The sequence below is a fragment of the Trachypithecus francoisi genome, unplaced genomic scaffold, assembly GCF_009764315.1.
Source record: "Trachypithecus francoisi isolate TF-2019V2 unplaced genomic scaffold, Tfra_2.0 Lachesis_group13, whole genome shotgun sequence".
Lineage (NCBI taxonomy): Eukaryota > Metazoa > Chordata > Mammalia > Primates > Cercopithecidae > Trachypithecus > Trachypithecus francoisi.
In genome coordinates this window covers 83,414,565-83,435,739 of record NW_022681458.1, presented here as the reverse complement: position 1 = coordinate 83,435,739, position 21,175 = coordinate 83,414,565, and the positions used below count along the sequence as shown (strand labels likewise).

At 38.1% G+C, this 21,175-nt stretch overlaps 1 protein-coding gene across 24 annotated transcripts in view; it reads right to left on the bottom strand.

The window, feature by feature from the left end:
- BAZ2B (bromodomain adjacent to zinc finger domain 2B) overlaps positions 1-21,175 on the bottom strand; it is a 343,885-nt gene that overhangs the window by 50,917 nt on the left and 271,793 nt on the right. For 16 of the 24 annotated variants that reach the window (XR_004441758.1, XM_033231361.1, XM_033231356.1 and 13 more), the window contains 3 exons: positions 14,666-14,728; positions 13,041-13,185; positions 6,303-6,356 (listed from right to left, as the gene is read on the bottom strand). Coding sequence is in view for 23 of the 24 variants with exons in the window: in XM_033231361.1 (XP_033087252.1) it covers positions 6,303-6,356; positions 13,041-13,185; positions 14,666-14,728 (262 nt within the window). In the remaining variant the exon portion in view is untranslated. The remainder of the gene's footprint in view (positions 1-6,302; positions 6,357-13,040; positions 13,186-14,665; positions 14,729-21,175) is intronic. The other 8 variants (XM_033231377.1, XM_033231373.1, XM_033231375.1 and 5 more) reach the window with 1 other exon arrangement.

Genomic DNA, 21,175 nt, shown 5'->3' with positions numbered 1-21,175 from the left:
AAAACAAAACAAACAAACAAACAAAAAGAATTTTCAACCCAGAATTTCATCTCCAGTCAAACTCAGCTTCATAAGTGAAGGAGAAATAAAATCCTTTACAGACAGGCAAATGCTGAGAGATTTTGTCACCACCAGGCTTGTCTTACAAGAGCTCCTGAAGGAAGCACTAAACATGGAAAGGAAATACCAGTACCAGCCACTGCAAAAACATACCAAATTGTAAACATCATCAAGACTATGAAGAAACTGCATCAACTATTGGGCAAAATAACCAGCTAGCACCATAATGACAGGATCAAATACACATATAATAATATTAAACTTAAATGTAAACAGGCTAAATGCCCCAATTAAAAGACACAGACTGGCAAATTGGATAAGGAGTCAAGACCCATTGGTATGCTGTATTCAGCATGTGAGACGCATCTCACACAAAAAGATACAAATAGGGCTGAAAACAAAGGGATGGAGGAATATTTACCAAGCAAATGGAAAGCAAAAATGCAGGGGTTACAATCGTAGTCTCTGATAAAACAGACTTTAAACCAACAAAGATAAAAAAAGACAAAGAAAGGTATTACATAATGGTAAAGGGATCAACACAAGAAGAGCTAACTATCCTAAATATATATGTACCCAATACAGCAGCACCCAAATTAATAAAGCAAGTTCTTAGAAGAAACCTATAAAGAGACTTAGACTCTAACATAATAATAATGGGAGACTTTAACACTCCACTGTCAATGTTAGACAGATCAACGAGACAGAAAGTTAACAAGAACATTCAGGACTTGAACTCAGCTCTGGACCAAGGGGAACTAATAGACATCTACAGAACTCTCCACCCCAAATCAACAGAATATACATTCTTCTCAGCACCACATCGCACTTATTCTAAAATTGACCACATAATTGGAAGTAAAACACTCCTTAGCAAATGCAAAATAACGGAAATAATAACTAACAGTCTCTCAGACCACAGTGCAATCAAATTATAACTCAGGGTTAAGAAACTCACTCAAAACCACACAACTACATGGAAACCAAACAACCCGTGCCTGAATGACTACTGGGTAAATAATGAAATGAAGGCAGAAATAAATAAGTTATTTGAAACTAATGAGAACAAAGATACAACGTACCAGAATCTCTGGGACACAGCCAAAGCAGTGTTTAGAGGCAAATGTATAGCAATAAATGCCCATAAGAGAAAGCAGGAAAGATCTAAAATAGACACCTTAACATCACAATTAAAAGAACTAGACAGGCAAGAGCAAACAAATTCAAAAGCTAGCAGAACACAAGAAATAACTAAGATCAGAGCAGAACTGAAGGAGACAGAGACACAAAAGGCCCTTCAAAAAAAATCAATGAATCCAGGAGCTGGTTTTTTGAAAAGATCAACAAAATAGATAGACTGCTAGCCAGACTAATAAAGAAGAAAAGAGAGAAGAATCAAATAGACACAATAAAACATGATAGAGTAGATATCACCACTGATCCTACAGAAATATAAACTACCATCAGAGAATACTACAAACACCTCTACACAAATAAACTAGAAAATCTGGAAGAAATTGATAAATTCCTGGACGCACACACTCTCCCGGGACTAAATCAGGAAGAAGTCAAATCCCTGAATAGACCAATAACAAGTTCTGAAATTGAGGCAATAATTAATAGCCTACCAGCCAAAAAAAGCTCAGTACCAGATGGATTCACAGCCAAATTTTACCAGAGGTACAAAAAAGAGCTGCTACCATTCCTTTTGAAACTATTCCAAACAATAGAAAAAGAGGGACTCCTTCCTAACTTATGTTATAAGGCCAGCATCATCCTGATACCAAAACCTGGCAGAGACACAACAAAAAAAAAAAAAAAAAAAGAAAATTTCAGGCCAATATCCTGGATGAACATTGATGTGAAAATTCTCAATAAAATACTGGCAAGTTGAATCCAGCAGCACATCAAAAAGCTTATCCACCGATCAAGTTGGCTTCATCCCTGGGATGCAAGGCTGTTTCAACATATGGAAATCAATAAACATAATCCATCACACAAACAGAACCAATGACAAAACCCACATGATTATCTCAATAGATGCAGAAAAGGCCTTTGACAAAATTCAACAGCCCTTCATGCTAAAAACTCTCAACAAACCCAACATACAAAATGAGAGAAAATTTTTGCAATCTATCCATCTGACAAAGGGCTAATATCCAGAATCTACAAGGAACTTCAACAAATTTATAAGAAAAAAATAACCCATCAAAAAGCGGGCAAAGGATATGAACAGACACTTCTCAAGAGAAGATATTTATGCAGCCAACAGACACATGAAAAAATACTCATCATCACTGGTCATTAGAGAAATGAAAATCAAAACCACAATGAGATACCATCTCATGCCAGTTAGAATGGCAATCATTAAAAAAGTCAGGAAACAACAGATGTTGGAGAGGATATGGAGAAATAGGAACACTTTTACACTGTTGGTGGGAATGTAAATTAGTTCAACCATTGTGGAAGATTGTGTGGCGATTCATCAAGGATCTAGAGCCAGGAATACAATTTGATCCAGCAATCCCATTACTGGGTATATACCCAAAGGATTATAAATCATTCTACTATAAAGACACATGCATATGTATGTTTATTGCAGCACTGTTCACAATAGCAAAGACTTGGAACCAACTCAAATGCCCATCGGTGATAGACTGGATAAAGAAAATGTGGCACATATACACCATGGAATACTATGCAGAAATAAAAAAGGATGAGTTCATGTCCTTTGCAGGGACATGGATGAAGCTGGAAACCATCACTCTCAGCAAGCTAACAGAGGAACAGAAAACCAAACACCACATGTTCCCACTCATAAGTGGGAGTTGAACAATAAGAACATATGGACATAGGGAAGGGAACATCACACACCAGGGCCTGTTGGTGGGGTGAGGGGCTGGGGGAGGGATAGCATTAGGAGAAATACCTAATGTAGATGACGGTTTGATGGGTGCAGCAAACCACCATGGCACGTGAATACCTGTGTGACAAACCTGTACGTTCTGCACTTGTATCTCAGAACTTATAGTATAATAAAACAAAACAAAAAACAAACAAACAAACAAAAACAGTGAACTGAACTGGAAAAAAAATCCTTGGTTTTGGCTGGAAGGCCATGGGTGCTTTCTTCTTTCCCACTTCCCTGAGAGGCAGCAGCAGGTCAGAAGGCCTTCAGCTGACGTCAACACTGTTCTCAGCGTCCTCCCTATGTGGACTTTTACCTTTGATATGCATATGTCCTAGCACTGTTTCTAAACCCAAAAGTCCCTTGATAATGTTTATCATTACTCAGAAATTAAGTGCTTTCTACTCTTTCTCACACTAATGCATACAGAGCAAGGTGTGGGGTACAGTGTCTCATCTCTTGGAGTGGTCTTGTTGCATGTCCAAGTCCTGTGGACTCATTATAGAGGCTGGGAATCCTGTGTACGGTTACTTCTCTGCTTGTAGGTTACTCTCACTAACAAACTTTGCTGCTATTAGCACCATGTGGGTCAGTGGTTTGCGTAACTATGCATCTTGTACTACAGTTGGTGCCCAGCAAAGTCCCAATGTCATGGCTTTCTGAAAGAAGAGAACCCATGGGTCAAATAATTTCTCCTGGGCACAGTGGTCATTCACTTGGCAGTTAGGATGGTCTCAACAGCTATGCCTGAGAATGGCAGAAGCCCTCAAGTGGTAAAGAGGGTTTCCAGTGTAATAAAGTGGCTTGAAATTAAGTTCTTTCTCTTCTCCTTATCAACTTAGAGATTTTCAGGAGTACAAAGGGGTAGGGTGCACTAGAAAGGGTGTGGTAGTCTCTCTAGAAGGGAAGGTGGGACAAATTCCCACTGTTTATCTACAATATGAGGCAACTGGTCCTGCTGTATGTGAAGCCAGTTACTGTGAGGCACAGTGTTCAGAAGCCTGAATGGGAACACCAGCAGGAGGAGATCCAGCATTATACAGAGCAAGAGCAAGGCTCTTAATAGGTTCACTACTGTGGGGATAGTAGAGGCTTGGCCTACTAACTTGCATGGTTAGGAGACAACAGTGGTGTTAAGTGAAGCTGAGTAAAGGGAAAAACATGGCCTGGTTGAACAGTGAGCAGTCTGGGTTGACGAATAATACCGGGGCTGATGTTGTCACCCTGCTTCTAAACTGGATGCTTGGTAGCATGGGTAATACATATTACCATTGCGGTGATTTTCCTGAGACTTGAATGTGAAGTGGACTAGATCCACAGATAGCGTAGTTACTTGGACACACTCTGAGACAACCAGCTGTGTTAGCATAATTAAAAGAAAATCCAGAATTTGAGTACAGAATCCCTAACAACATGCTCTCGGTGCAGAGAATGTTGGATGACCGAATCAGAGCAGGTCCTCCTAAGCAGACAACGGCTTTGACTTTATTCCTTCATCTGGGAGGCAACGTTGGACATGAAATAGTTCTTTTAGGTCATACAAGCCCCACAGTAGGGGTGAAAATGGAAAGAGACAGGGTCTTATGAGAGACAGAGGTTTCTGCCCAAAATATAAAGAGAGAAGGAACAAAAGAAGGAATAGACAGATAGGCCCAACTTCAGGCAGTCTCCCTCACACCAATAAATGTGGTATTGCTCAGAAGAATAAGACAGAAATTGAGAGGTGGCCTAATTCTTGAGTGTGGGAGTGTGGTCCTATTCAAAAAGTTAAAAGACCCACTGAGACTGTGGAAAAGGGACATGTGAGATGAAACATGATACTGAATAGTTTACAGGCTTGAGTAATTATTGGGAGAGGTGGATTCACTAGAAGATTACGTGAAGAAGGTCCCTGGGGAGGACGAGGGCTATTAAGCTTCATCCACACAAACTTGGAAGATCTCACAACCTCGAGACTCTCCAGAAAAGGACACAGAGACAGGGAGATACCCTGCATTACCTTGACTCTGGAAGTGGCATTGCTGGTGGGAATGCTCCTAGTCATCAGTTCCACTTTATGAATTTGAGTCAACTCTAGAAGCCAAGATTCTTTGTTCCTAATCTGAGCCCTTTCAAACTCAAAGGAGAAATATGGGTGGGCTCATTCCCCTTTAATCTCTTCCAAGGGATCACTAACCATGTACCCTAGATGATTATGCTGGAAAAGAGAACAGCCTCCAATATTTATGGGTTTGCTAGAAATGGAGGACCAGTATCTATTATTCCAGACTGCAAAAGAGCTGTGGCAAACAAATTCCTCAACTGGGGTTTGGAGTCCGTGTTACCTATGGCTGAAAGATTAGAATTACAATCACTATAAGGCTTTTGGACCTTTTGCGTGAACTTTAGTTGTTCCTTTATCAGGGTGGGGTATTTAAATCAACATGTCAGTTGGACTTTTCTTCTTTTTGAAACAGGGTCTTGCTCTGTCCCCGAGGCTGAAGTGCAGTGATGCAACTGTGGCTCACTGTAGCCTCGAACACCCGTGCTTAATTGATTCTCCCACCTCAAACTCCTGAGTAGCTGGAACTATACCTGGCTAATTTTTCTGTAGAGATTTGATTCCACCATGTCACCCAGGCTGGTCTTGAACTCCTGGGCTCAACTGATTCTCCCACCTCAGCTTCCCAAAGTGCTGGGATTACAGGTATAAGCCACCGTGCCTTGCCCTTAGTTAGATCTTTTTTTTGTGACTTCTGTTGGTAGCTTCTATAACTGTTGGCCAGATATGTTGCCAAAATCCACCTATATTTACAAGGTTGGCAGACATCATGTGACAGTGTTGCATACCTAGAGGTGAAACAGGTTGCATTTCTTATACAAGAACAGACTCAGGCAGGGGTACTGCGCAACACCATTTCACAATTTAACAAACCCGTTTGCCTAACCCTGTTTGACACTAGAACTACAAGTGATCTATGACTGGTCTCAGGCAGAGACACTGATGGCATGTGTTAGTTTTTGGGTGTTTGATCTCCTCCAGCTAATGAATGATATACACCTTTGGAATTACTGTGTCTCTTGAATTTCTAGATAATATACATGCTATCAAGACTGAGGCATACTGTTATATATTGGGGTTTCCAGATATGACACAAGCAATGAAAGTGCTTTCACAGCTGCTGGCATTCTACAATGGGACCATGTAGAATGGTATTGCCAACATGGTACTAAGTGGCTATTCTAGGCTCCCTCTTATCCACAGGCATTATAGAATGGTGGAACAGCATTCTGAAAGACAGCTGTGCCCATCCCTTTAACAATGACTTCTGTAAGATTGTCTGGTCTGGGTTACCTCTGCTGTTTATACTCATAAAGGTCCCTCCACTTTGGTGAAGTTCCTTGGCACCTGGGAGTCAAAAAGCAGAAACAGACAAAGAATTTACTTGATATGCCAAGACCTGAGTTTTTATACCTCAATAGTTCTTTCCTTGTACCTGTCATAATTTCAACAGGTGGCTGAGAGGTTTGTGTTCATATTACAGACAAATGGATGGATACAAACTTGGATGCCCTCCTGACTTCCTGATGACACTTGCTAGCTACACCTACAGAAGAGCAACTTTGATTCTCTCTTTATTCCAAACATTCTAAATTTCTGTTGTATGCTTATTCTGCAAGTGGGAGATTTTGCTGCAGTCTCTATATCCATGTAGTATATTCTATCCACAGGGTATCTCTGGTGGGAAAGTACAACTCCTGCTTTCATGTGGAATTTACTGTTCCAGAAAGAAAGAACAGACCGTATACGTTGTCCTTGAAGATGATAATGGACTGTGCTTTGGGCATAAACGTGCCTGACCAAAAAAAGTGAAAGAGTGGTTGGAGCATGAATGACTCTCTCTTCACCTTTCTTGCAGATATTAACAAACTGTACCAAATAATCCTGTGCAGCAATCCCACACAATGACACTCAGTGCAAAGCTATCACAATGTGGGATTTGTTATGCTTAACATACTCAACTGTGGAGGACCTTCTGGAAATTCTACTCCCAGAGTTCTCATTTGCCCTGGCCCTCCATAATTCTTCCCTTACTAGTCATACTGTGTAAAACTCTATTCATCTTCTCAGGTGCAGAGAAACATGTACTCTGACATCTTGGCTCCCAGTGGATCCATGTCCCACATTAGGAGTACCCCAAAGCAGCATAAAACTCTCAACCAAATACTTCCACTTCAGACCTGCAATTGAGTCTGATAGCGTGCCAACAGCGTGTTAACCCCAGGAAAACATAAATGCCAAGTGGATATAAAATGTAGCATGAAACCTCTGTAATCCAATGGAACTAGTCTTATGTGAAAGGCATGCTTTCCCTGCCTCCCACCTGTACATAACACTGCACATTTTGGAAATACTATGAGACCTTTAATAGTGACTCAAAATCTAAGACACTGGTCACTTTCCCAGCGGTGCTCTCCAGTGCTAGCATTAGAGCCTATCCGCAGGTGTCAAGGATACAGGCTTTCATTACTTTGTACAAGGGCTCTTGCCTTGAATAGGCACCTATGAAGCTGAGGGTATGATCCACAATTGCTATTGTGGGAAATGCTACCATTAAGAGAGCCTGGGATCATATCACTGAACAAATTAGCACTGCTTCCTTGACCTGAGTAGTATTAGATAATTGCATAGCTTTGAACTGTTTGTTGGATATGCAGCCAGATTGCTCAGGGGAGCTCTGTATCTCCTAATGCTATGGTATATTGTTTGTTTTGGAATTTCTTTGGCTATATAATGACTCAGCACTCTCAACAAACACTGAAGGCCCCATTTAAAATCGAATTGCTTTCTATTTTAGATGAGGACGCTTATTATCTAGTGAGTCACACCAAGGGTCAAGGGGTGGACTGAGAAGGAATAAACTCTCAGTCTTAGCTAAATGGCCATGGGGGCTCTCCCCCATCAGCAAACCTGCTTAGCCATTGAGCTGATTTGCAGAGGAACGTAGGGTCTTTAGCTGCTGTTCTCAAAGTTCTTGGTATGTAGACCCTGGTCCTTTGTAATGCATACTTCCTAGTGTTGTTCCTAGGCCCAGAGGTCCTTTGAGATATATGTTGTTTCTTAGAATAATGAAGGACTTGGACTAACCTCAAAATATACAGTGGTATGAAGGTAGAGTTTTCTCTCTTTGAGTAATCTTGTTTCTTGTCCAGTCTCCAACTGGACAAGGCACACCCTTATGGAACCACTGTAGGGGCTCAGAGATCCCATGTGCTCTGTTATTTATCTGCTCTGAAGTTATCATCACTAATAAACGTTGTTGTTATTAGCACCATGTGTATTGCTTGTGGTATATATTACCTTGCCTCTTGTACAACATGAATTTGATTTAATTAATATTCTTCTGTGAAGGTAATCCAATGTCTGATATCTTCTCCCCATTATAGTAATTGATGTTAATGTTATTATAAGTATTTTTTAAAAACTTGTATATTTAATGTTAAATCTAACCTTTCTTTATTAAGAACACATTATACTTTTAAGGAACTTTTAAAAGGAATAAATAAGCAGCTGGGTGCGGTGGCTCACACCTGTAATCCCAGCACTTTGGGAGGCAGAGGCGGGCAGATCATGAGGTCAGGAGCTCGAGACCATTCTGGCTAACACAGTGAAACCCCGTCTCTACTAAAAAACTACAAAAAAAATTAGCCAGGAGTGGTGGCGAGCACCTGTAGTCCCAGCTACTTGGGAGGCTGAGGCAGGAGAATGGCATGAACCTGGGAGGTGGAGCTTGCAGTGAGCCAAGATCACTACACTGCACTCCAGCCTGGGCAACAGAGCGAGACTCTGTCTCAAAAAAAAAAAAAAAAAAAAGGAATAAATAAGATGATGACAATAATGTATACCGTTCACGTTGAATTAACTTTCAGCACCTATTTATTTATGGTAGCTTCTACTAGTTTGACACTTACTGATCCTTATCAGCCTTGCCTGTCAGAACACTACTTGCTCATGTTAAACACTTGTATGTTCTATTTGTCTTCATATGTGCTATATCTTTCCAATGAGACTGTGAGCTCTTTGTGCACAGGGACAGGTTAACTGATTCTTTTGCATCTTGTTATGTTCAAGTGATCCCCCTATGTTAGCCTCCTGACTAACTGAGATTACAGGTGCCTATATATATATATATGATTTTTAGTAGAGACAAGGTCTTGCTATGTTGCCCAGGCTCGTTGTGAACTCCTGGGTTCAAGCAATCCTCCTGCCTCAGCCTCCGAAAGTGCTAGGAATACAGGCATGAACCAGTGAGCGTGGTCTTCTTTTGCATCTCCACAGCACTTAGTACAAGGCACAATACAGGTGCAAATAAACACTAGATGAATAAATCATCTGAGTTTTTTCCTCATTTTAATTAGCTGTAAGATAAAGAGAAGGAATCTATTACCTATTAAGTTCATAGCACATAGAATATAGCAGACATATATTCCCTTATTTCATTAATGTCTATTAATATATCTATTAATGAATAAAAAACTTTAGAAGAAAATAAACTAAGTGAAAAATTATCCCTACTTCTCCCTGCTCTGCAATGACCACAAATAAGAGTATAAAGTACAACTGCTATTTATATATCACTTTGTAGTTCATTTAGATCCATTATCTGACATGATCCTTGTAACAACCAAAGAATTCATATACAGCTTATTAATATTTTTTTTGCAGAAAGGGAAATCAGGGTCCAGAGAGGGTACATAGAAGAGCCTGGATGGAAAAGGAGGTCTAATACGTAAATTCAATCTATGTTAATCTGAGAGACCTAAAATTACAAAAAACAAAACTGTCTCCTATAAGCTATTCTTGTAAACCTTATAAAGACATTATTTATTTGTTTATTTGAATCTTAAAGTATTTTAAGTGTGCCTGTGATATATAAAGTACTATCCTTCCAACACTATGGAAAATTAGAAGTACAGATAAAGATTATAAGATTTAAATAAGGAAATAGTATATATATTAATGTGCTAAAATAATGGTCTAATTAATTATCTGCTTTTCTGGGAGTTCAATTTCACATATATTAAAAGGTTCACTTAAATAAGCTGGGAAGTTTGTGGAAAAGCTTAGGATTTGAGCTGGATCAAGATGGATGGGTGAAATTTAGATGGTAGAAGAAAAGCAGATTATTATTATAATAAACAAGATTTGGCAAAGATGCAAGGGGAGGAACACACATGTGTTGAGTGAGTAGATTGGACTAGGTGAATTCTCATTAAGAGAACAGTGTAAAGATAGCTTGGGGTCAGAATTGTATACTGTCTTGAATGCCAGGCTAAGTATATATTTATTACTTCATGTTACAGGTTATAGAGTCATTTAAGGTTTCAGAGCAGAGACATGATATGTTGACAGAATGTGATGGAAGGAGGGAATTGTACATAGAGAAGTTGAGGAGAGGTGTAATAATCCAGGTATACAATGACGAATAACTGATTTCAGGAGTGTTGCAAAGAGACTGATTTCAGGTATTTTGAAGGAAAGTTGATGTCCTAGATACTTCAAGTTTACATGCCCAAGTAATTAAGGAGAACGTGGCTCTTAATCATATTGAATATTTAACTGGTCTGGGGTAGGGCTCAGATTAGTCGTTTTCTTAGGCTTTTCAGGTGATTCGAATTACACCTAAGGTTAAAAAGCCACTTACCTGGGCATTAAAAAAAAAAAAATCTGCTCTTAAGTCTCCCAGCCTCTGTACTTCTAAATGACACAGAAGTTTGTCATTTTAAATTAGATCCTATACTAAAACTTTGACTTAATTTCATTTCAAACAACCCCTCCTATTGACTGCTCTAATTCATTTTAAAGTATCATAATTTTTTGTTGCTGCTGTTTTGAGATGGATCTTCACTCCTGTTGCCCAGGCTGGAGTGCAATGGCATGATCTCAGCTCACTGCAACCTCTGCTTGCCTCCTGGGTTCAAGCAATTCTACTGCCTCAGCCTCCCAAGTATCTGGGATTACAGGCATGCGCCACCACACCTGGTTAGTTTTTTTGTATTTTTAGTAGAGATGGGGTTTCTCCATGTTGTTCAGGCTGGTCTTGGACTCCTGACCTCAGGTGATCTGCCCGCGCTGGCTTCCCAAAGTGCTGGGATTACAAGTGTGAGCCACCGTGCTTGGCCAAAGTATCATAATTTTTATTATGTATGTATATATGTATTTATTTATTTTTGAGACAGTGTCCACTCTGTCACCCAGGCTGGAGTGCAGTGGTGCACTCTTGGCTCATTGCAACCTCTGTCTCCCGGGTTCAAGCGATTCTTGTGCCTCAGCCTCCAGAGTAGCTGGGACTATAGGCACATGTCACTGCACCTGGCTAATTTTTGTATTTTTTGCTAGAGACGAGGTTTTGCCATGTTGCCCAGGTTGGTCTCAAGCTCCTGGCCTCAAGTGATCGGTCTGTCTTGGCCTCCCAAAGTGCTGGGATTAAAGGTGTGAGCCATCATGTCTAGCCCACAAATTTTCTATTGGGAATTAAGTCATTAAATTTATCTCTAATTTCCACTTTCCTACATCATATTCAATAATTTCTTACAGCAATTCAACCTTGAAGATCCTTCTTTCTGTCTTCCTTTTATCCCTTTTTGCTCCTGAGGTTATGGCTTCCCTACTTCTCAGCTGGGTTATTGTAACGGTTGCACAATCAGTTTCTTTACTTCTTCCAATCCAATGCATACTTTGCTGCCAGGTTATCTATTTTAGTGTAATTCCCCTGCCAAAATTAATCTCGCTCTCCAAGAGCTCACAGTCTAGTGGCAGAGATGGCCATCTGTACCAAACATTATGACAAAATGTTAAGTAAGGTACATAATGTTTCTCAGCTTTGATCCCTCTAGGCACTTTGCTTTCATAGGTTCTGAGCTTACTCTTATTGCAGAATCCTAACATCATTAGAGATGCCTCTGGGGTCACTATTGAATCGGAAAGCAAGTATATAGAACAGAGGTCTATTTGTATAAGCTAGAAAATTCTCCCAAGTAGATCAATCAGAACAATTCGTTTTTGTTAGATGTTGAGATTCTGCATTAACATTTTCATTTTAAAAAAACGTGATCCCATTACTAAAAACAAAACTCTTAAAAGCAACTGCTTTATTTGTATTTTCTATTAGAGTCATCTATATGATTAGCCAGTCTTCTCTCCCCAGTGGACTATAAACATGACATGGATTCTATTTTATACAGCTTTGTGTCTCCTGCAGTGCCTAGAAATGTGTAGCACATAGCAGGCATTCAAAAATGTGTTTTTTCTTCCATGTCTGATGGGGACAAAAGTGTTAATGTTAGTGCTTACAGATTTTCAGAATGTAAAAACATTTTTGCTTCCTTATACCAACATGAGTCAATAGCTATTTTGAAATCTATAAGCACTAACATAACACTTTTGTCCCCATCAGAATTTGGCATTTGAAAATGTCCAGACATGGAGTTCTGAAAAGTTAAATCCAAGAAGGTTTACTGAGCACATAAATGCACAATGTACTCTGCTAGTTAATGTAACAGAAATGGAGCCAGCGAGAGAAGTCTAAAGGTAGAATATCATGAATTTGCGGTAACACAAAATTCAAAAAAGGAAGAAGTTTGAAGGAGAAGGAAGTGATCACAAACTTCACACATTAACAAGATTTGAAAAGGAATGAGGATTATGATGATCTTAGATTTAAGCAAGTTACCTGCAGGGGGTTACTGTCAGGATGTATGCTTATTAAAAGAATAAACCACTTATTGGGAAGTTTGACAATGGGAAGAAAGAGAAATGGAGCAGCAGCTATAAAATACAAGTCTTTGTCCACAAAAGAAAGAAAGAACAGCTTATGTCTGATGTCAGAAAGAGTAGCAAAAGAAATATCAAGGGCTAGGAGGAAGTGTGTGTCAGTGAAGGGGCATTATGAGTTCAAAAGGAATGAGAATTAAGGTTTTGTATGTTTACCAAAGATTGATTATGGGAACATAAAATATATTGAAGAAGTAACAGAGTTTTAAAATACATAGTTTCTTATTTAACAATTTGTATCGGATTATTAGTTCTTACCTTCACCACTCTCCATGCCTTCTACAAAAATCCCCCCACACTGGGGAAGAATCCAGTACCGGCGTCTGTAACGATCCTGGCCAAACATCACTGAACGCAATGAGTGAGAGGCATCAAAGAGCTTCCTTCTGTACTGACTCTGTTGCTGTTAAAAAATGGTACATATAATTAGGTTTGGGATGTTAAATACTTTAAAAATTAATGTATAAGTAACTTTATACTTTTATACCTTTAAGCACATAAATTTCACTACTGGAAAAAGAGCAAAAGGGCTAAATATTCATGTCTGACTTCAATTTCAGTAACATTTATAAAGATAGAAATCATTTTAAGGATAATTATTTTTGTTGCCATGGAGTAAAAAGATAAATTACCTGATAAAATAAAACTTATCCTTTTACTTGATAATAAACAATGGGATCAAGTATTTTATGGAGCCAAAGCAAACTGGTTCAATTCAACTCTTACTGATTATGATATGTAACTAATAATACACATAGGCCAGGCACAGTGGCTCATGCCTGTAATCCCAGCACACTGGGAGGCCGAGGTGGGTGGATCGTTTAAACCCAGGAATTAGAGACCAGCCTCGGCAACATAGTGACATCCCATCTCTACAAAAAAAATATGAAAAATCCGCTGGGCGTGGTGGCACATGCCTGTAGTTCCAGCTACCAGGGAGGCTGAGGCGGGAGGGTCACTTGAGCCTGGGAGGTCAAGGCTGCTGTGATCATGCCATTTCACTCCAGCCTAGGTAACAGAGCAAGACTGTTTCGAAAAGCAAAGCAAAACAAAAAACAAATAATATATATGTAATTGGCTAAACCTGTATTTGGCTATTTTTACACTCATGTTGTAAACCTAGACAACATATAATTAAGTTTTGGGATAAGTCTGTGAAGAATCTAACATTAATACCATACACAGGCATGTCGTAATACCTTTAAAAAACTCATTTTTGTTCTTATAAAAAGCTCATCTTAAATTTCACTAATGCTATGAAATTCAGTATTTATTTTTATTTTAATTTTTTTAAAAATAGAGACGGGGTCTCGCCATGTTGCCCAGGCTTGTCTCAAACTCCTGGGCTCAAACAATCCTCTCACCTCAGCCTCCCAAAGTGCTGAGATTACAGGCGTAAACCACTTCTCTTTAATGAGAAGTATGTAAATACGTACAGTTTACAAATCCAACGCAAATAAAACCCACTAATACACAAACATAAAATAAGACCTAAGATGCTGAAACTGTCACTATGAAATTCACCTGAATTTTTTAGTAATTAATTCCAAGAAATAAAACTATGCCTTAATTGATATTTCATATTTATATGAAGAGCTGAAGAATACAGAATATTTTCTTTCTAGGCTCTGATTAAGTTCAATATCATGTTTTAAGAGGCAGGCTTTTAACCTTGGCATTAAGCTTGTAAAGTTCAATTGTAAGAATGTTTCTAGAGTTCCTCATCTTATTTTTTTTGTGACAAAAATGCTATTCAGAATCTTCATTTTTAATTACTCCCCAAAAGCTAGTTTTTGCTTAGCAGTCAGAAAAACTAATCCCCATACAATGTAGATTTCTAAAACACTGTGAAGATGTTAAATGTTAATCAGAAAAGTGCTTACTTTACTCAGTTTTTCAATCTGTTTTTCCAGCTCTTCAACACTTGCTGCTTGGTCACCTTCATCCTATATATAAGAAAATACAGTGTCATTTATCTGTTTTAAGATTTATTTATTCAATCTGTAAATATTTAATGAAAGTCTCTTATATGCAAAATACTAGAAGAGGCACTGTATAAGAAGGTATAAGACTCAGTTCTTTTCTATAAACTAATAATCTGGTAGAGAGATACATAAAACGTTGTATTAAAAAAAACACACACACAAAAACCTAGGTATGGTAGCTCATGTCTGTAATCCCAGCACTTTAGGACACTGAGGTGGGAGGATCATCACTTGAGGCCAGGTGTTTGAGACCAGCCTGGACATCATAGTCAGACCCAGTATCTACAAAAAATAAAATCAGCTTAGTGGCTTGTGTCTACAGTTCCAGCTACTTGGGAGGTTGATACAGGAGGATTGGTTAAGCCCAGAAGTTCAAGGCTGCAGTGAGCTATGATCATGTCACTGCACTCCAGCCTGCAGACCCTATCCCCAAAAGAAACAAAACAAAACATAACAAACCACACACACAATAAACTCCCCCAAAAGCAGGAAAAGTATAAGGGTCTCAAAGAGAGGTCGTGATTAAAACCTGTGAAGTTCAAGGCAGAGTAAGATTACTTTTAGTAGAAATGTATACCAAGGCAGGCTTTATAGAAGAAGTCATGTTTTAATTAGCTACTAAAGAATGGTTAGAAATGCATCCATCAGAGAAAAGAGGACAGGTCTCATGTCTTGACATGAGAGGTATATAAAGAGGTAACGCAGAAGATGAGGCAAGATGAGTTTAAGGCTTTGAAGACCTGTAAATGCTTGCCAATTAACAAAATGATCCTTTGAGGGAGGGTTAAACATCTGAACTATGCTTTTCAAAGGTTATTCTGGCAATAGTTGTAAGACGGCCTGGAGCAGAGAAGGGATTAAAATTGGTAAAACTAGCTAACAGACTAGTTTTAGTTTAAAACTAGCTAACAGATTAGAGAAGAAGGGATATGGTTCTTACTAGGGTAAAAGAAATAAAGATGGAGAAAAGCAAATGAATGTAAGAGATACTACATAGTTATAGAGCTGTTGAGTCTTGTCAACTCATGAATATGTGGCACAGAGGGGCAAGGGAGATGATGGAATAAATAAATTATGATGTTAAGGTTTTAAATCTAGGAGACTGGAAAAATACTGATACCATCAACTGAAGGAGTTATTTTGAAGGGAAGAAGATTAGTTATACTTGAACACATTGAGCTTTTAGAATAAAAATAATTCCTAACATGCATAGTACTAATTGCATAAATAGAAGGTTTGTAAGTAATTACGTGAAATTTTTCATTCTAGAAAATGACAACGGAAGAACTATCTCCAAATTTTAGGTTTTAGAGGGAAAGCATGAATAGAAGGTACATGGGTTTCTTTGGATCTTAGCTGCACTACTAGACATAGGCAAATTACTTAACCTTTGTAAGGCTATTCATCTGTAAATCTGGTGATAATGTTACCTATCACATGAAGGTTTTGTGAGGACTAAGTAAGAACAGGTCTGAAAGTAACCAACAGTGTTCCTACTTTAATAAGAAGACGGAGGTACAGCTCAGATTAAAGAAAAATAACAACTTGTTTTTGATGTTTACTTCCTATCAGCATTCATAAAAAGCCACACTGCCACCAACCACACACAAACATGTATTTCTGACTAGTATGGCTACCTACCCAATGAAAAAAAAAAGTGAAAAAAAGACTGCCATAGTTTCACCACTATCTCTCACTCATCCACTCCTTACCCAAATTTAGGGAACCAAGTTACAAAGGTGTTCAGGCACATTATTTGTGCTAACAGTAACATGAATTCTATCTGGAATTTAAAGAAACCTTAAAAGATAACTAGCTCAACAACTCTTAAATCTTGACTCTTATGTGAATATTTATAAATAGATTCTAAAGTGATCTTCTGATCAGTAGGAAAAATGTCTGATAATCTGTTCATGCAAAAATACAATTCAATCAATAAATATTCAAAATAAGATATCAAATATTTGAAAATGCCATGTATCAGCCCAAATAACCTAACTGCAATTTTTAAGACTCTTCCTACAATGCAAAAAGAAAGAAATAAAATGTCTCTTAAAGTTTTATTTAAAGGAGTTTTGACTAAGAGTACTTAAAATTTTCAGAGATTAAAAAAACTTGGAAGAACAGAGAGAATGGCAGTAGCAGCAACAACAAAACTAAGAACACAGAATCTATACCACAGTTCCCCAACCAAAAAAGAGTGTCATTATATGTTCCTACATGTCAGAGTTTAATTGTCCACATAACCTCTCACAGGCCAACACGTAAGGTTCAACTCCCATAGGTCTCAACACAACTCTATGGAATGAAGGAATGAAGAGTGAGGAGAAGAGGGAATCCTCTTTGAGATAAAGGCGCTATGATCTAGTCAAGGGCAGTATCTTCTAATCGAAAGGGATCGTATGGGTCTCAATAAGAAAACCTCCCTGCAATCAGTCCTTTAAGGAAGGTAACTACCAATACTCTACTTAAAACTTAACTGAGAGGTCAAATCTATTTTTTGAGAACTAATGTGCCTAAATTATCAGTTTCATTAAGTAGTCAAAATTTTACTTATATAGGAAATTGATGTGTCTGCCAGTTCTTTATTATAAAGAACAAGTCAAATCATTTAACATGAAATGTTAATTTGACTTCTTAGGTCCTAATATTTATTACTTCATAAAATTGTGAAATTGTTTTCTCACATTACTAACAAGATCTACCTTTGCCAGTGAAATCCTAAAATCTATTTAACTCTATAATTCAACACTTATAAAAAAGTGAAACACGACCAGGCGCGGTGGCTCACGCCTGTGATCCCAGCACTTCAGGAGGCCAAGGCGGGCGGATCATGAGGTTGAGATTGAGACCAGCCTGTCCAACATGGTGAAACCCCATCTCTACTAAAAATACAAAAATTAGCTGGGTGTGGTGGCGGGCACCTGTAATCCCAGCTACTCCGGAGGCTGAGGCAGGAGAATCACTTGAACCCAGGAGGCGGAGGTTGCAGTGAGTTGAGATCGCGCCACTGCACTCCAGCCTGGGTGACGGGGTGAGACTCTGTCTCAAAAAAAAAAAAAGTGAAATACTACCTTAAATGACACATCTCCTTTAAAACTTTAATAATGATTTTCAAATAGTCTATGTGTAAAGAATAAAATGTATGGTTTGTTAGTTCTCTGTTAAAAAAGAAACCAACTGAAAAAAATAATTTCTGTAAATAAGTTCTAGTTTAGTGAGATAACTATACAGTGGAATAAACTAAAATCTCAGTACATAGTTGTCCAAATTATTGAACTTACGAGTTAACACTTTAAAACAATTTATAATGTGAAGTGCTAAAAGAGGCCACTAATTCTATGAAAAGGTGATTAATTTTGGTCAGAAAGGCTTAATTCCTGCTATGGAAACAGCTCCACTTGCCAAATGAAGCAGATTGCTTATAAATGTTATCTTTTGTTTGGGTAATTACACTTCTGATACTCAAATTATATGCCCTTCATATTATTTGTCACAGATGAATGTACATAATTTGGTAGTTTCAAAAGTACAATATTATGAAATAAATTATTTCTGCAAGGAATCTCAATGTAGACTCATTTTCAGATTGGTACTATTAAAAGCAGTAAAGTTAAATTCATTACAATGAGTTCTTAAATATGACATGAAAAATGCAGGGAATAAAAGCAAAAATAGACAAGTGGTACTGTATCAAATTAAAGTGCTTATTCCTAGCAAAGGAAACAACAGACTGAAAAGAGAACCTACAGGATGGGAGAAAACATTTGCAAACCATATATTTGATAAGGGGTTAATATCTAAAACATATAAGTAACTCTTACAACTCAATAGCAAAAACCAGATAACCAGATTTTTAAAATGGGCATAGAACCTGAATAGACATTTCTGCAGTGAAGACATACAAATGGCCAACAGGTATGTGAAAAGATATCCAACATCACTAATCAGGGAAATGTAAAATCAAAATCACAATGAGATATCATCTCACACCTGTTAGGGTAGTTACTCTCAAAAAGAAAGAGAAAGAGAGAGAGAGAGGAGTGTTGGCAAGGATATGGAGAAATTGGAACTCTCATACACTGTTGTGGGATTGTAAAATGGTATAACCACTATGGAAAACAGTATAAAGGTTCCTCAAAAAATTAAAAATTAAAAATAGAACTATCTGATCCTGCAATCCCACTTCTGGGTATTTATTCAAAAGAACTGAAATCAGGATCTTGAAGTATTTGTGCTGTCATATTCACTGCAATGTTATTCACAATGGCCAAACGGTGAAAGCAACTCAAGTGTCCATTGATGGATGGATGAATAAACAAAATGTGATATATAGATACAATGAAATATCATTCAGCCTTAAAAAATCTTGCCACATGTAACAACATGGGTGAACCTTGAGGACATTATGCAAAGTGAAATAAACCAGTCACAGAAAGTCAAATTCTGTATGATTCCAATTATATGAGGTATCTAAAACAGTCAAACTCACAGAACCAGAGACTAGAATGGTGGTTGCCAGGGGCTGGGAGGAAGGGGAAATTGGAGAGTTACTATTTAATAGGTGTGAAGTTTCAGTTATGCAAGATGAAAAAGTTCTAGAAAGCTGTTGTACAACCTCATGCCCATAGTTACCAATAGTGTATACAGTATACTTATCAACATTTCTTAAGAGGGTGAATCTCATGTTAAATGTTTTACCAAAATTAAACAACAAAAAAGAAAAGTTCATTCTAACAATTTTTACCATTCTGGTTTAAAATATAACACTGGAAAGGAAGAAATTACAACAACATTTTGTACTCATGATATTTTTACTTAAGAAAGAGAACTGCATAGCATATTATAAGTTCTACATTCACTCATAGATTTGATTATCATTGGTGTCAACTAGATACTACTTTCACAAATTCCATCGATAAATTCATCTCTCAGCTTTCTTTCACATTCCACTGATAAATTCATCTCTCTAAGCTTTATTTCTCCAGCATTACTGAGTTGATGCAAGAAGGGAAAAGAGTTCTTTCTAGACTTCCTTAGCTAAGTACCCTTAGCATTGAGAGCAGAAGAAATGGTTAGCTGTATGTTGTTTTTTGAGTTCAATTCCACAGCCCTATCTAGCATTCTTTTCTGATAAAAGGTGAACTTCAACCTTTTATACATGTCCATTTTCATGACTTATGGTAGCTTTCCCTAAACTCAAATACATACATACACACACACATCCCTCTATGACCTTGCCTTCTTCCCTTTGACCTACTCTTCAAAGGTAGCTCCTTCACCTTGATTGAAGCCCCTCCAAAATTTTTAGAACTTTATAGCACTGTGCTTTTTATATTTCTTTTATCTTAAATCCCCTTCTCTCATTTTACTGACTCTTTTCTTTCCATCAAAAATCATCTCAAGTCTTTTAACATCTGAAAAATCCTTGGCTCCTTCTCCTCTCTAGGAACTCCCTGTCTTCTGAGACACAATGCTTGAAACAGTCATCTTCACTTTCTCACTTTCTATTGTAATCAATCAATTACAGCCTGGTAGGTGTGCTCATCCCTCTAAAAAAACTGTGTTGACACTGGTTACCAGTGACCTCTATGTTGCCAAATTCAATCAACATTTTAGGTCCACATCACACTAGCCTCTTACTGCTTTAACATTGTTTATCACTCTCCTTTTTGCAATGTTTGATTTTCTTGATTACTGTTATTATTACATGTGTAGAAAAGACTTAATATAGCAGGCCTGACTGGTATCCTCTGGAAGGCCTTCTTACAAGGTTCGTCCTTGGCTGGCATATGGGAACTTGGATTTTGGGAGGGTTAAGATGAGCTCTTAACACGGACCTGTACTATTTGCACTAACAATGTGGATTATGCTGAATACCTGCTTTTCTTCAGAGAATCTGATATTTTGGCACATGCTATACAGAGGGTACCTACATAACCAGCCCCCAGTAAAAACCTGGACACTAAGTCTCTAATGAGCTTCCCTGGTAGATAACATTTCATGCTTGTTGTCATAACTTGTTGCTGAGGGAATTAAGCCTGTCCTGTGTGACTCCGCTGGGAGATGACTCTTGGAAGCTTGTATCTGGTTTCCTCTGGACTTTGCCCATACATTCTTTGCTGATTTTGCTTTGTTTCCTTTTACTGTAGTAATTCATTGCTATAAGCACAAGTATATGCTGAGTTCTGTGAATCATCCTAGTGAATCACAGAACCTGAAGGTGGTCTTGGGGACCTCCAACTCATTATAGAAATCTCCAACCTGTCTGCTCTTGCTTCTTGAACAAGCAGCCTTGTGGGCTCCTATTAAATACTGATGATCTCTGAGGTTCCAACCTCAGTCCACTACTCTATTCACTAAACCAATCCCCCCCTGCAATCTTACTTACTTCGTGATTTTAAATTA